The following is a 13,048-nucleotide window of genomic DNA, read 5'->3' as shown; positions in this document are numbered from 1 at the left end:
AGGGAGGGATGGAGGGGTTGGAGGGAGGGCAGGGGAAGGGGGAAAAATAAGAACCAAGAGAGATTATGTAAAGGTGCAAATATCCAATAATGAATGTCATATTGTATACCTAAAATGTACCAATAAAATAAAATTTTTTAAAAAACAGATGGGAAAGATTTTCTCCCATTCTGTAGGCCAGATTTTTACTCTATTGGTTCTTTCCCTTCCTGTATGGAAACTTTAATTTGGTGTGATTTCATCTGTTGATTTTCAATTTTATTTCCTATGCAATTGAAGTTCTGTTTAATAAAACATTTCCTGTACTTATGACTCCAAGTGTCTCCTCTGTTTTCTTCTTGTAGTTTCAAAGTTTCAGGTCTGATACTATTATAGACAGTTAAGTTAGATAGAAATTAATATACAGTCAGAGAGTGCTTGGGCCTTCAAGGAAGTCAGCACAAAAAAGTAGAAATGTCAGAGTTATGGCTGGAGGCAAATCTGAAGAAAGACAGACCTCAGGATAGAGAAGCCATAACAAGATCAGCATGCTTTCCTAGAGACAAACAGCAGCCTGAGGCTGTATTATAATTAACTCAGATAGGTATTAGATTTGAAGGTGGGTGACCAGAACACCTGGACCCACACTCCCCTTCCTTTCCAAAAATTCTTTGATCTTTTCATGTACTTTTGCTATGTGACTCTTTTCTGTATTGGATCAATATTAACTAGATCGCTGTACCTGAAATCCTGTAGTTTGATTGTAGTTGGACCCATGCTGTACCCACATTGTGATTTTGCTATATAAATTACTCCAACAAAGAGCCTCAGTGGCCACCCTTTTGGGATCCATGCTGGAAATCCAGGAGCTATTCTTCTCTTTATTTCCAATAAAACTCTCATAATGGTACCAGGAAATGATATCAAAGATGAAATATGAAATATTCCATCTCCCAACCTGTTAGATGTCTGATATGCAGAGCTCATGTTCTCTAAAATTCTAAGAATGAATTCTAGGAACAATGAAGGTTAAGAGTAGGAAGATATTTACTGATACAATAGCTTCTGAGAGGCAGGAGGGGTTCCCAAATGGGTAGCCAGGACCCCACTCTGTATAGAAGTTTTATGGAGTAAAACCTACGTGGGTACAGCGTGGGCCACAGCCATGATTAGTCAATAAGGTTACAAGTAATAGGTAATAGTGGTCTAATTGGGAAACAAGTCATGTAACAAATGTGGATGGAAAGAACAAAGACTTTTTCTAGGAACTGGTGAGTCTAAAGGTCTCTGGTCACCCACCAGGGTGCTTGATGTCTATCTAGACTTCATTAGGCTCAGTGTTTGTCCTTTGAGGAAGTATACAGGTCTGGTCATCTTGTCTTTATCTTGAGGCCCAATGTCTAACAGATGTGTCTCTGTCTGCAGTTGTGGTGTGTTTCACCTTTGTCTTGACTCTCAAGGACCCAGCCCTATCTGACTGCCTATAATATTTACCTAGCTCAGCTCCCTGTAATACAAACTTCCTCTTTTGATTTGCGACTTCATTTCTTGATGTTGTGAGACCATAAACTCGACATATATGACATCTAATGGGTCAGGAATTCTATTTTTCCTGTACCAACACCAAGGTCTTTGGTTCATTTTATATTGATTTCTGTACAGAGTGAGAGATAGGAATCTAGGTTATGTCTTCTACATGTAGACAATTGTCCCAGCACCATTTGTTAAAGAATCTGTCTTTTCTCCAATGTATGTTTTTCACTCCTTTGTCAAGAATCAGATGGCTGTAGTTGCATGGGTTTGTTTCTGCACCATATTGTATTTTTTTTAAACTATGGCTTTGTAGTATAATTTGAAACTATGTTTTTGTTTATTTGTTTGTTTTTGTTTTTTCAGACTGGGTCTCCCTACGTAGTTCAGGCTGGCCTTGAACTCACTATGTAGCCCAGGCTGGCCTGGACCTTGTAGATATCTGCCTGCCTCAGCTTCCTGAGAACAGAGAATACAGGGATGTACCACCATGCCCAGTTGAAACTGTATTGTGATACCTCCAGACTTCCTTCGGATTGTTTTGGCTATACTAGATTTATTGTGTTTCCATATAAATTTTAGGATTGTTTATTCTACTTCAGTGATGAATGTCATTGGAATTTTTGATGGGGATTACACTGAATCTATAGAACACTTTTAGCAATATGATCAGGATTAATTCTTCTAATCCATGAACCTGGGAGGACTTTCTATCTTCTAGTGTCTTCTTGAATTTCTTCACTCTTATAATTTTCACTGTAGACATCTTTTACCTTTCTAGCTAGGTCAATTCATAGGTCTTTCATTTTTTTAAGCTACTGTGTATTTCTTTTTTTTTTTTTTTAGCGGCACCAGGGATCGAACTTACGACCTTGTGCTTGCAAGGCAGGCAACAGCACCACTGGGCTAAATCCCTGACTCCCTAAGCTACTGTGAATGGAATTATCTTCCTGATTTCTTTCTCAGAAAGTTCATTTTGGGAGTTATTAAAAGTTGTTAATTTTTTGAAGTTGATTTTGTATCCTGCTGAGCACTTTATATAGTTTATTTTGAATCAGAGTCTTACTAAGTTGCTCAGGGTGGCCTCAAAATGCCATCCTGTAGCCTTAACCACCTCTATTGCTGATTTTATAGGAGAGGATGGGGGGGGGGGGGGCTCTGGTTGGAAAGACAGCAGCTTACCCCAGACCAGCCACGTTGGAATCTGCATTTGAAGGAGATCCCAGGCATCTCACTGCATAACTGGGAAGCACTATTGCTGAGTCAGTGGGCCCCAGGCAACAGAATCACAAAGCCTGGGGAGGTGGGAAGGTTGTGCAATATCAGCTCCTCCCCTTCTTCAGTTCCCTCCTCCCATCCTTTCCCATCTTCATCTTGTATAGGATAAATTTTGCCTTTCCCCAGCTCTCAGGAATCCTCCACTCTCTCCACTCTCTCGGTCACCAAGATGCACCGGCTCAGCCTCTCTGCAGTTCTCCTTGTCCTCCTGGTCACCTTGGTGGCCAGCACCCAGGAGAGAGGAACCAGTGCTCCTTCCCAAGGTAACTCCTGACTCTCTCCTCTCCCTGGTTAGTGGGAGAGGCTGAAGAAGCATGGGTAGGCTTCGGGTGGAAGCAAGCCTCTCTCTCTGGATCTTTTATTGGGAAATTAGAAAGTTTTAACTCCAAGGACATTTCATGACTAAAAGATTGATTGTACCAAATGCTCATCAAACAGTTCTGCCAGATCGTGGACCCCACCTTTGAGTTTTTCTCTATTCTTGGTCTTTGACCATCCTGGGTCACAGTTGGCTCCCTAAACATATGTGGCATTGATACTAGACTTTGGGGCCCAAAGCTCTGACTCCACTGCTCCCCATAGATCAGACTCAATAAAGGAGATGAACAGTAGTGAAGAGCAGGAAAGGAGCTTTAGTCAGCATGGCCATGCTGGGAAGCACTGATGTAGTCAAGATCTGTTTTTTGGAGGCAGACAGAAGTTTTGAGGGTTTAGAGAAAAGGTGAAGAAAGGTAAGTGTTTGGCATAGCTGGCAATGGAGGTAAACCAGGTCAAGTTTGGTCCTGTTGATCAGTCTCAGATTGGTTTCCTGAGGTTTGAGAGCCCATCATCCTTCTAGGGAATAATTTGATTGTTACTGAGATGAAGGCTCCTGGGGGGACATAATTGCTCCCCCTTGATGGGTGACCTCATCAGCGAGTGGTCAGAAGGGTCTACTTTTTCTGGAACCTGAGGTGATTACAGATTGAGGACAAATTCAGAGACTTTCAGGCATGGCTTCTGGAGGTCTCCATATGGATTTTGTGAAAGCGGGCAATTGGATGCTCTTGAAAATCCTGAAAATTATTTTGTTATTCTTGTCTTGGTGTCCTCAGTCTTGAAAGGGAATGCAATAGGCTAGGTAAATTTAGGGTTAAGAAACCTTGTATTATTACTCCTTAATTGATTAACATGCCTTCAGGCAGAGCTGAGCAGGGATGTGATCCCACATTTAAGGTAATAAGGGAGACATATAAAAATGAAAGTAGCCCTACCAAGGGTTATTTGCTCTTAGTTACTCATTGAGCATCTGCATGTCCAACTCCACATTCCTGATACAAAACATGATTTAAAAATAAATATCTGGTCTTTGTCCCCATCTCTGGAATGATATATCTGAAACTCTAGGCACTTACTATCGTCCACATGCTTAGTTAGATGACGGAAGGCACTGGTCCTAGAGGCAGAGACTATTGTCTGATACACGAATCAGGCAATTTGAAGGCTAAAATTTTCCTCCCTACTTTCTTGACCCCCTGGGAGGGGAGTGGACCACAGGAACTGAGTTCAATCACCAATGGTTGTGTAATCACGCTTCTGTAATGAAACCTCAAGGAAACCCCTCATGGTGGATCTGGAGCACTTCCAGGTTGGTAAACATATAGTTGTACTGAGAGAATGACACACCCCAAATAGGAAATGGGCCACCCTGTTTTCTGTACCCTGTGCATCTATTTGGGCAATTCCCGTATTGTGTTCTTTATACCAAAGAGTAACACTAAGCAAAGTGCCTTAATTTGTTATTTATTGATTTATTTGTTTATTTATTTTTGTAATGCTGGAGCTTGAACCCAGGTTTTCTGCACTGAGCTACATCAGCAGGCTTTAATAATTTTTTTTTTTTAATTTGAAACAAGGTTTCGTTATGTCTTCTTGCCTACGCTGGGCTCCAACTTGTAATCCATCTGCCTGTGCTTCCCAAAGTGCTAGGATCACAGGAATAGGCCACACACTAGACTTAAAATGCCTTCTTGAGTTCTGAAATTGTTCTAGAGAATTGGCAGTGGAACTCCAACATTTATATACCTAGTAAATTAAACTTAGGAGTCACTCCTGGAACTTGCAGCTGGTATCTGATGAGACAGCTGGCTCAGAGTCATTCATTTTTCTACCTTAGGTCAAACACCCATTGAGTGTCAGGCCTGAGAGCTGAGAGAACATGTAATCAAGAACCATTCCATAATGGTTCTTGGGCAATAAATGAAGCTGGGTGGGCAGCAATGGAATCAAAGGGATTAGGGTCTATGAGGAAGCTGAGGATGGGGCTCTGGGGTCCACATCCACAGACCTAACAGATTTTATTTAAAAGTGAAGTCTTCTGCTACAAAGAATGGACAGCCACACTCCCCTAGCATGATTTTATTCTTCACCAAATTGGGATATCACCAGACAAGGTATCCAACATTAACAAACAGTGTTTTCCTCCCTATTCCTCCATGACAGCATGATCAATTAAAGGAAATTTCTTTAAACAATTGAAACTTGCAAAGATACAAAAAATAAAGAGAATGGCTTAATAAAGCTCCACGTACCCAGTATTCTACAATTGATGACATGGAGAATACTAAATATGTGTATCTTTCTACTATTTTTTTCAATTTGTTTATATCCTGGAGTTCTGAAACATCAAATCTCAGGCATCACCAATTAATGACGCATAAATACTTCAGCGGGGAATGTAACTTTTTCTTTTTTTTTACAATATCATGGTATAGCGAACAAAATTAACCTGAGTTCGATCACCGGCACCAAAAAAATAAATAAATAATGTCCAGAAAGCAAGCTATGAGATAGAGGGTTCGCACTTCCAGCTCCCTCCCAACTTTTCACTGGACTCATGGTTGTTTCCATTGTTTGCTGTGTAGACTGTGCTGTGTGACCATCATCCTAGCTGACCTCAGACTCCCTCTTGTCTCCGCAGCCCCGCCACCTGCTTTCTGCCTGGACCCTCCCTACACGGGTCCCTGCAAGGCTCTGTTTCCCAGATTCTTCTTCAATGCCACCTCCAGGCTCTGTGAGAAATTTGTATATGGTGGCTGCAGAGCGAAGCAGAACAACTTCCAGAACAAGGAGCAGTGTGTCCAGACTTGTGGTAAAGCTGGGAACTCTGAAAGGGAAGGCTTGGGGGAAGGAGAGGAGTGTAGGGTTCCCACACACCTCCCAGCTGCACAGTGACTCTGAGGTTGAGGCTCTCTTGACTTCAGGGATGAAGTGGCAGGTGTCTTATGAACCCACAGACTGAGCACAAGCTCTTCTTGGAGCTCGGTAGGAAGTCACTGTTATAAGTGCCCTTAACATGATCTGAGTGACCTCACCCATGCCCCTTTTCAGAGGGGAACACAGAGGCAGCCACTCTGCACAGCAGACCTGAAATTCTCCTGTGCTTTCACCACTCAGGTTTGGTGAAGTTATTTCATTGCTGTCTGTCCCCTGGCTTCAGGGAGGACTGCAGTTGCTCATTTCTGGGGTGGTCTAAGATCTATGATGGTGTACAGGGTCCAGGTCAAGGATAGGATCAATGACAATCAGCAAGTTTATTTTTTCTTTAGCAAAGATGCCGACCTCTATGCTGCCTCAATATGCTGAAGTCTGAGCCCCCTAAAACACTACAATCATTTTCCAATGGCAATAACTATTCTTCCAGACTAGTATTTAGTCTGCTAAGTTCATCCCCTTCTCTGCTTCTTTCTCTTGATGTCCATCCCAGCAGACCCTGGCTCTTTCTTCTCCTCAGGTTTTACTTGTTTAAGCACTGTTTAGCCATACACTCTTAAGCACCACAAGAACAAGAACTGTATTTCTTTGTTTTTCTCATCACTTTGTCCCCAGCATGTTACACAGTTCTTGACACCAAGGTGACAATCCATAAATATTTGTGGAATGAATAAATAAGTGCATCTCATCTGCATAGGACTGACTACAGAGCGAGGATATCAAAGCCAGGACTCTAGACCTAATCATCATCTGGACTTCATCCTGCCTTCATCCTCCTCATGCTTCCATGTGGGTGTAGAGGTGGGGTTTCTGGCATCCAATTCTGAGTTTCAATCACATGGAGCAGTGGGAGCAAGGACACTTTCACAAAGACCTCGTGCAACTACTGTGATATTGTACATTTGTTCTGTCTTTCTCTCTGGCCTGATACACAAACAACTTGAGTTATGACGGAAATTTTAGTTTTAACTTATGACCAAAGTCTCGAATTATGACCTGAAAGCTGGCTGCTTATGCTTCCAGATGGTCTCAGATACAGATTTAACCCCTAAAGAGATCTGGCAGGAACATGACAACATCCTTTCCTGTGTGGGTTTAATTGAGAAATCCTGGGCAATGTCTCTCTAGACACTGAGATCTGTCTGGAAGAAAGTGTGGCCTAAAATTATACAGGAGAGAGACTTTGAAGGCTGTGTAGAGGAGCCTGAGTTTTCAGTTGACCAACTTGAGTTATAACCAGGCCTTCTGAGTGATTTGAATTTGTACATCAAGGATCCACTGTACATTTATTTCCTTCCTCCCTTTTTGTTCCTTGCTTCTTTCTCTTCCTCCCTCCCTTCCTTCCTTCTTTCCTTCCCCCCTCTCTTTCTCCCTCCCTTTCCTCTGTGTGTGTGTGTTTTCTGTGTTGGCAATTGAACTTCAAGTCTAGAGCTAGAGCATGCTAGGCAAGTGATCAACCAGTGAGCTACATTCTCACCCAAGGCATTCATTTTGTGATTAAACTAAGCAGACTAGATTCTTTTGTTTGCGACTTCAAACTTTATTTGACACCATCCACAAATATGGTAGTATTTCCCATTGTCCTGGAGGGCTGAGAACTTCCTTTTCCTTCTTGCAGACTGTACCAAACCAGTGACAGGAAGTAAACCCATGACTGTGGCATCTAGGTCTTGATGCCAAGCTACACAAAACCTGGGTGACCCTGTTACAGTTGAATGGGCCAATAATAGTCAGGTTCTTGTGTACAATGAAGAAAGTATTGCCAAGGATACAGCCCATAGTATGTAGTAAGCAGCTATGCTCATGAAGATAATAGGATGTTATGCCCAGGGCTAGTCTGTGCCACCAAATGTATAATACAGATCAAGAAATGTGCTAGAGCACCTGAAAAGCACGGCACACAGGTCAAAAGTAGCAACAGAAACAGAAAGCGGGGGCTGATAACTCAGGATTTCAGAATTCAAAGTCCAAGCACCTCTGTTTTAGGTGCCTCTCATTGACTCTCTAGGTGTGATTGACAGGAGAGTGCTGAGTCATCTTGGGCCCTCTTAGCATGCATGCTTTCTTAGAATTCACTCTGATATTAATTACATTTAGGAGCCTGTAAGGAGGTGGAAATGGGATAAAAATGACCAGAATGTCAGACAGGAAGAGCCAATGCACTTGTGCTCTTGTCTAGGGCATGGAAGATATCCTAAGCTTTTTGTTATTTTATTTTCTACCTCTCTTAGGACAATGGAACCAGGAATAACCCTAGGGTGCCCTTTTGAATTAATAGAGGGAAGACAGTGACTTCTCAACTCCATTGTTTCTAACTTTACTAAAGATGTATAAAGCAGGTTTCAAGATTCCCTGTCAAAATTCCATTATTCTGTTGTCTACAAGGTAGCCAATATTAACAAATAGCATGGTTTTGTCCCTATTCTTCTATGACATCATGATCAGTTAAAGGAATTTTCTTTAAGTAATTGAAACTTGCGAAGATGCAAAAAGTAAAGAGAATGGCTTAATAAACCTCCACATATCCATTACTAAACTACAATTATTGACATGGAGAATACTAAATATGTGTATCTTTCTACTATTTTTTCAATTTGTATCCTGGAGTTCTTAAAATCAAATCTCAGGCATCACTCAATTTATTAATGCATAAATACTTCAGTGGGGAATATAACTTTTTTTTCTTACATTGTCACCATATAATGAGAAAAGTTTTCAATTAACAATAATCGTGCCTCAGATAAACCTCATTCGTTATGATACTGCCACTGTGCAAAGCTATCACCATGTAATGGTATAGTGAACAAAATTAATAATGTCCAGAAAGCAAGCTATGAGATAGAGGGTTCGCACTTCCAGCTCCCTCCCAACTTTTCACTGGACTCATGGTTGTTTCCATTGTTTGCTGTGTAGACTGTGCTGTGTGACCATCATGACCTCAGACTCCCTCTTGTCTCCGCAGCCCCGCCACCTGCTTTCTGCCTGGACCCTCCCTACACGGGTCCCTGCAAGGCTCTGTTTCCCAGATTCTTCTTCAATGCCACCTCCAGGCTCTGTGAGAAATTTGTATATGGTGGCTGCAGAGCGAAGCAGAACAACTTCCAGAACAAGGAGCAGTGTGTCCAGACTTGTGGTAAAGCTGGGAACTCTGAAAGGGAAGGCTTGGGGGAAGGAGAGGAGTGTAGGGTTCCCACACACCTCCCAGCTGCACAGTGACTCTGAGGTTGAGGCTCTCTTGACTTCAGGGATGAAGTGGCAGGTGTCTTATGAACCCACAGACTGAGCACAAGCTCTTCTTGGAGCTCGGTAGGAAGTCACTGTTATAAGTGCCCTTAACATGATCTGAGTGACCTCACCCATGCTCCTTTTCAGAGGGGAACACAGAGGCAGCCACTCTGCACAGCAGACCTGAAATTCTCCTGTGCTTTCACCACTCAGGTTTGGTGAAGTTACTTCATTGCTGTCTGTCCCCTGGCTTCAGGGAGGACTGCAGTTGCTCATTTCTGGGGTGGTCTAGGACAGCGGTGGCAAACCTGTGGCATGTGTGTCACAGTGGGCTGTTTGTATCATTGAAAGCGGTAAGAAGTTTCTGTCACTGGTCTAGGATATGATCATGTGCAAGGTCCAGGTCAAGGATAGGATCAATGAAAATCAGCAAGTATTGTTTTTCTTTTACAGTGATGCTGAAACCTGTGTTGCCTGGACCTGGTAAAGTCCAAGACCCCACCCCCACAATCCCCCATCTGTAACAATTTCCAACAGCAATAAATATTCTTCTAGCATAGTATTCATTCGGCTAAGTTCATCCTTTTCTCAGCAGACCTTGCCTCCTTCTTCTCCCCCAGCTTTACTTATTTCAGCACCATTTAGCCATACACTCTTAAGCACCACAAGAACAAGAACTGTATGTCTTTGTTTTCCTCATCACTTTGTCCCCAGCATGTTCCACAGTTCCTGACAAGGTGGCAATTCATAAATATTTGTGGAATGAATGCGTGCATCTCATCTGCACAGGACTGACTACAGAAGTAGGCTATTGAAGCCAGAACTCTAGGCTATTATCTGAGTAATCATTTCTGATTTCATTTTTCCCAGATCCAATTTTGTTGCCAGTTCAGAGAGTCCAGGTGGTTGAGTATCAGATTGTTCCATCTGGTTTCCCTTTGGGGTTGCTGTAGGTGATCCGGAAGTCTGTTTTTGAGGCTTGTTTAGGTGTCTTTTCATTTCCATGGTGGAGGAGGGGTGCTTCTGGCACCCACGCGGCTCACCTTCTCTGCCGTAGGAACGTGGAATGGTGGCGGGGGAGCTTCTGGGACTGGCTCACCTTCTCTGCTCTAGGAGCGTGGAATGGCCAGGAGTTAACTTTCTTGCTGGCTGGGTTGCTAGTTGCCTGCTTCTGCTGAGGTCTCTAAAGGTCTCTGGGCTGCTGATGCTTCTGATGTTTGATGAAGACTCTGGGCTTCTGTGCAAGGATGTCCCTTGGCTTGTTGTCCAGTGTGGTCTCCTAAGGTTGGTGATGTCCTCCTCCTGGCTCACCAGATGTTATAGTTGAATAGTCCCATAATAGTTCTGGTTCTTGTGTACAAGAAGGTAAGAATTGCCAAGCATAACCCAGTGGTAAGTAGTAAGCAGCTACATTTATTGAAGATTACAGGAAGTTGTGCTCAGGGCTACTCCATGCCAAAAAAGGTATAACACAAGTCATGAAAGTTGCTGGCGTGACCAAAAAGCACTGCACACAAGTCAAAAGTAGCAATAGCAACAGAAAAAGGGGCTGATAACTCAGGCTTCAGAATTTAAAGGCCAGACATTTCTGTTTTAGGTGCTTCCCACTGAACCTCCAGGTGTGATTGCCAGTGTGCTGAGTCATCTTGTGGCTCTTAGGACACATGCTCATCCCAGAATTCACTGATCTTAATTATATTTATGAGATGTAGTGCATAATTGTGAAACCGTGATGAGGTGGAAGTAAGGTAAAGATGACCAGAATGTCGCACTTGGATATCCAACATTCATATTCTCTTGACTAGGGTATCAGTGATCTAAGCTTTTGTTATCTTATTTTCTATGTCTCTGAGGGCAATGGAAGCAGGAATAACCATAGTGTGCTAGTTTGCATTGAATGGAGAAAAAGGAGTGAGTTCTCAGCTTTATTGCTTCTAACTGCACTCTTTATCATTAAAGCTTTTTTTAAAAATTACTTTTTGCAGCAAGTCAGATTCTGAGGCAGGTTGTGGCTGTGACTGTAGATCAAGCTACTGCATCCAGGTTCTCCTGGACTACAGAAGGAGAAAGGAGGGAGTAAGAGTCATAAGGACCCCTTCCTTGAGGTCATGTGTGTTCATGAAGACAGGAGAAGAAGTGTGGAGCTGGACTTTTTCAGTTATAAAAAGAAAAGATACTCAAGTATTCAGCACTTCCTGTGTACCAGGCTCCACACTTAGCATTTTACACATGTTATTTTGTTTAGTCTTTCATTTCCTGAGACTTCTGTGAGGGAGGGTGGATTATTGTGTCCATTGTACAGGGTTAGAGGTAGGGGCATGGACATGTCATGTAACTGATATACTTGTTTTCTGGGACAGCCATACAGAGGACTGACTAGAAACTAAGGGGCTTAAACAAGAGGAATTTGTTCCCTCACAGTTTTAGAGGCCAGAAGTCAGAAATCAGGGTGTTGACTGGGCCATGCACCTTCCAAAAGTCCCAAGAAAGAATATGTTTCAGGCCTTTTTCCTAGCTTCTGGAAGTTCCTTGGCTCAAGGCAACATAACTCCAATCTTTGCATGATGTGAAGAGCTATTGTCTATTTTCCCCTTCTAATAAGGACACCAGTCACATTAGATTATGGTCCACCCTTTCGATTTCATCCTAACTTGATTCTTCTTAAGAAGCTCATTTCCAAACAAGGTCACATTCTGTGGTAGTAGAAGTTAGATGACTGGGCTCTCTTTTTTTTGGTACTGGGGATTGAACTCAGGACATTGCATTTGCAAGGCAGGTGCGGTGCCACCGAGGTAAATCCCCGGCCAACTGGGTCCTCTTTTAAGGAACTCAATTCAACCCATGGCAGCTGATAAGTGCAGAACCCAGGGCCTCCCTCCTAGGGCAAAAGGAAGACTGTAGAAGCTGAGAATCCACATTCTCTGGTGAGGTGGCAAGCATCCCAATCCCAGATCTGTCTTCTGGGGCTCCTAGGAAGCAGAGAGCAGGAATTTAATAAGTCAGTTGTTGGTGAGGAGAAAGGGAAGAAGATACAGTCAACTGACATGGAGTAAACCACTCCCCTGTTACTGAGGCTTATCCTCATGGGAGTGTGGTAGGACACACCTGTCTGAACCAGTTTTCCTGTCTGTGACCCAGTTTTCCTGTAATGATATCTACCCAAGAAATTTATGTACTTGGGACTGCATTGATTATGGTGCTGGAGTTCTTGGAACACTAAACTTTAAACCAGCTTAACTAAAACTCTATGTAGATAAATTTAATTTCCTTGGTTCCTGACTGCTTTCCCAAAGTATTGTATATTGCACCAAAGAAAGAAACAAGTAGCATTACTAAAGAGTCACCTCCTATCCCAGAAAATTTCCCTGGTGTCCTGGAAGTGCTACAGTTTCTCTTCTAAATGGGCCCCAGAATTCCTCAGAGAGATGCTAAAACCCTCTTGCTTCAAAGAGAGCTTTACCTGGGTAAGGCCACCTGCAAAAACCGCCCATTCTATTTTGTCTTTTTTTTTTTTTTGGTACTGGGAATCAAACTCAGGACTTTTCACTTCTGAGGCAGGCGGCAGCACCACTGAGCTAAATCCCCGGCCCTCCATCTTGTCTTTTATTTGATTCTTTGTCTTCACCAAGTTGCCATGGAGAGACCAATCTTGTGGGGATTGAAGAGTCCTCTTCTTCAGCCCTAAAAAGTCATGATAGAACGGCCAGGGATTTAGCTCAGTGGTTCCATCCCCTGCCCTGCAAGCACAAGGACCTGTTTGATCCCCGGTACCAAAAAACAAACA

General features: G+C 42.8%; 1 protein-coding gene and 1 pseudogene across 1 annotated transcript; one reads left to right on the top strand and one right to left on the bottom strand.

Annotated features, from left to right (window-relative positions):
- Positions 1-2,888: 2,888 nt before the first annotated feature.
- Positions 2,889-9,826, top strand: Spint3 (serine peptidase inhibitor, Kunitz type 3). Its single transcript, XM_087197755.1, has 4 exons — positions 2,889-3,050; positions 5,747-5,970; positions 8,953-9,172; positions 9,718-9,826. The coding sequence occupies exons 1-4, from the start codon at positions 2,957-2,959 to the stop codon at positions 9,786-9,788; spliced, it is 609 nt and encodes a 202-aa protein (XP_087053881.1). The 5' UTR covers positions 2,889-2,956; the 3' UTR covers positions 9,789-9,826.
- LOC147822206 (U4 spliceosomal RNA) lies at positions 8,707-8,819 on the bottom strand (annotated as a pseudogene).
- Positions 9,827-13,048: the final 3,222 nt, after the last annotated feature.

This window comes from Heterocephalus glaber, unplaced genomic scaffold (assembly GCF_053883595.1).
Source record: "Heterocephalus glaber isolate CG9 unplaced genomic scaffold, H.glaber_assembly_v1.0 deba00001673, whole genome shotgun sequence".
Lineage (NCBI taxonomy): Eukaryota > Metazoa > Chordata > Mammalia > Rodentia > Bathyergidae > Heterocephalus > Heterocephalus glaber.
Note: the sequence above shows the minus strand (reverse complement) of the source record. Positions and strands in the feature narration are given on the sequence as shown.

Coding starts and splice junctions, on each gene's coding strand:
- Spint3 (XM_087197755.1), top strand. CDS start 2,957: ATGCACCGGCTCAGCCTCTCTGCAGTTCTCCTTGTCCTCCTGGTCACC. Junction 3,051..5,746: donor AACCAGTGCTCCTTCCCAAG/GTAACTCCTGAC, acceptor TTGTCTCCGCAG/CCCCGCCACCTGCTTTCTGC. Junction 5,971..8,952: donor GGGAAGGAGAGGAGTGTAGG/GTTCCCACACAC, acceptor TTTGCTGTGTAG/ACTGTGCTGTGTGACCATCA.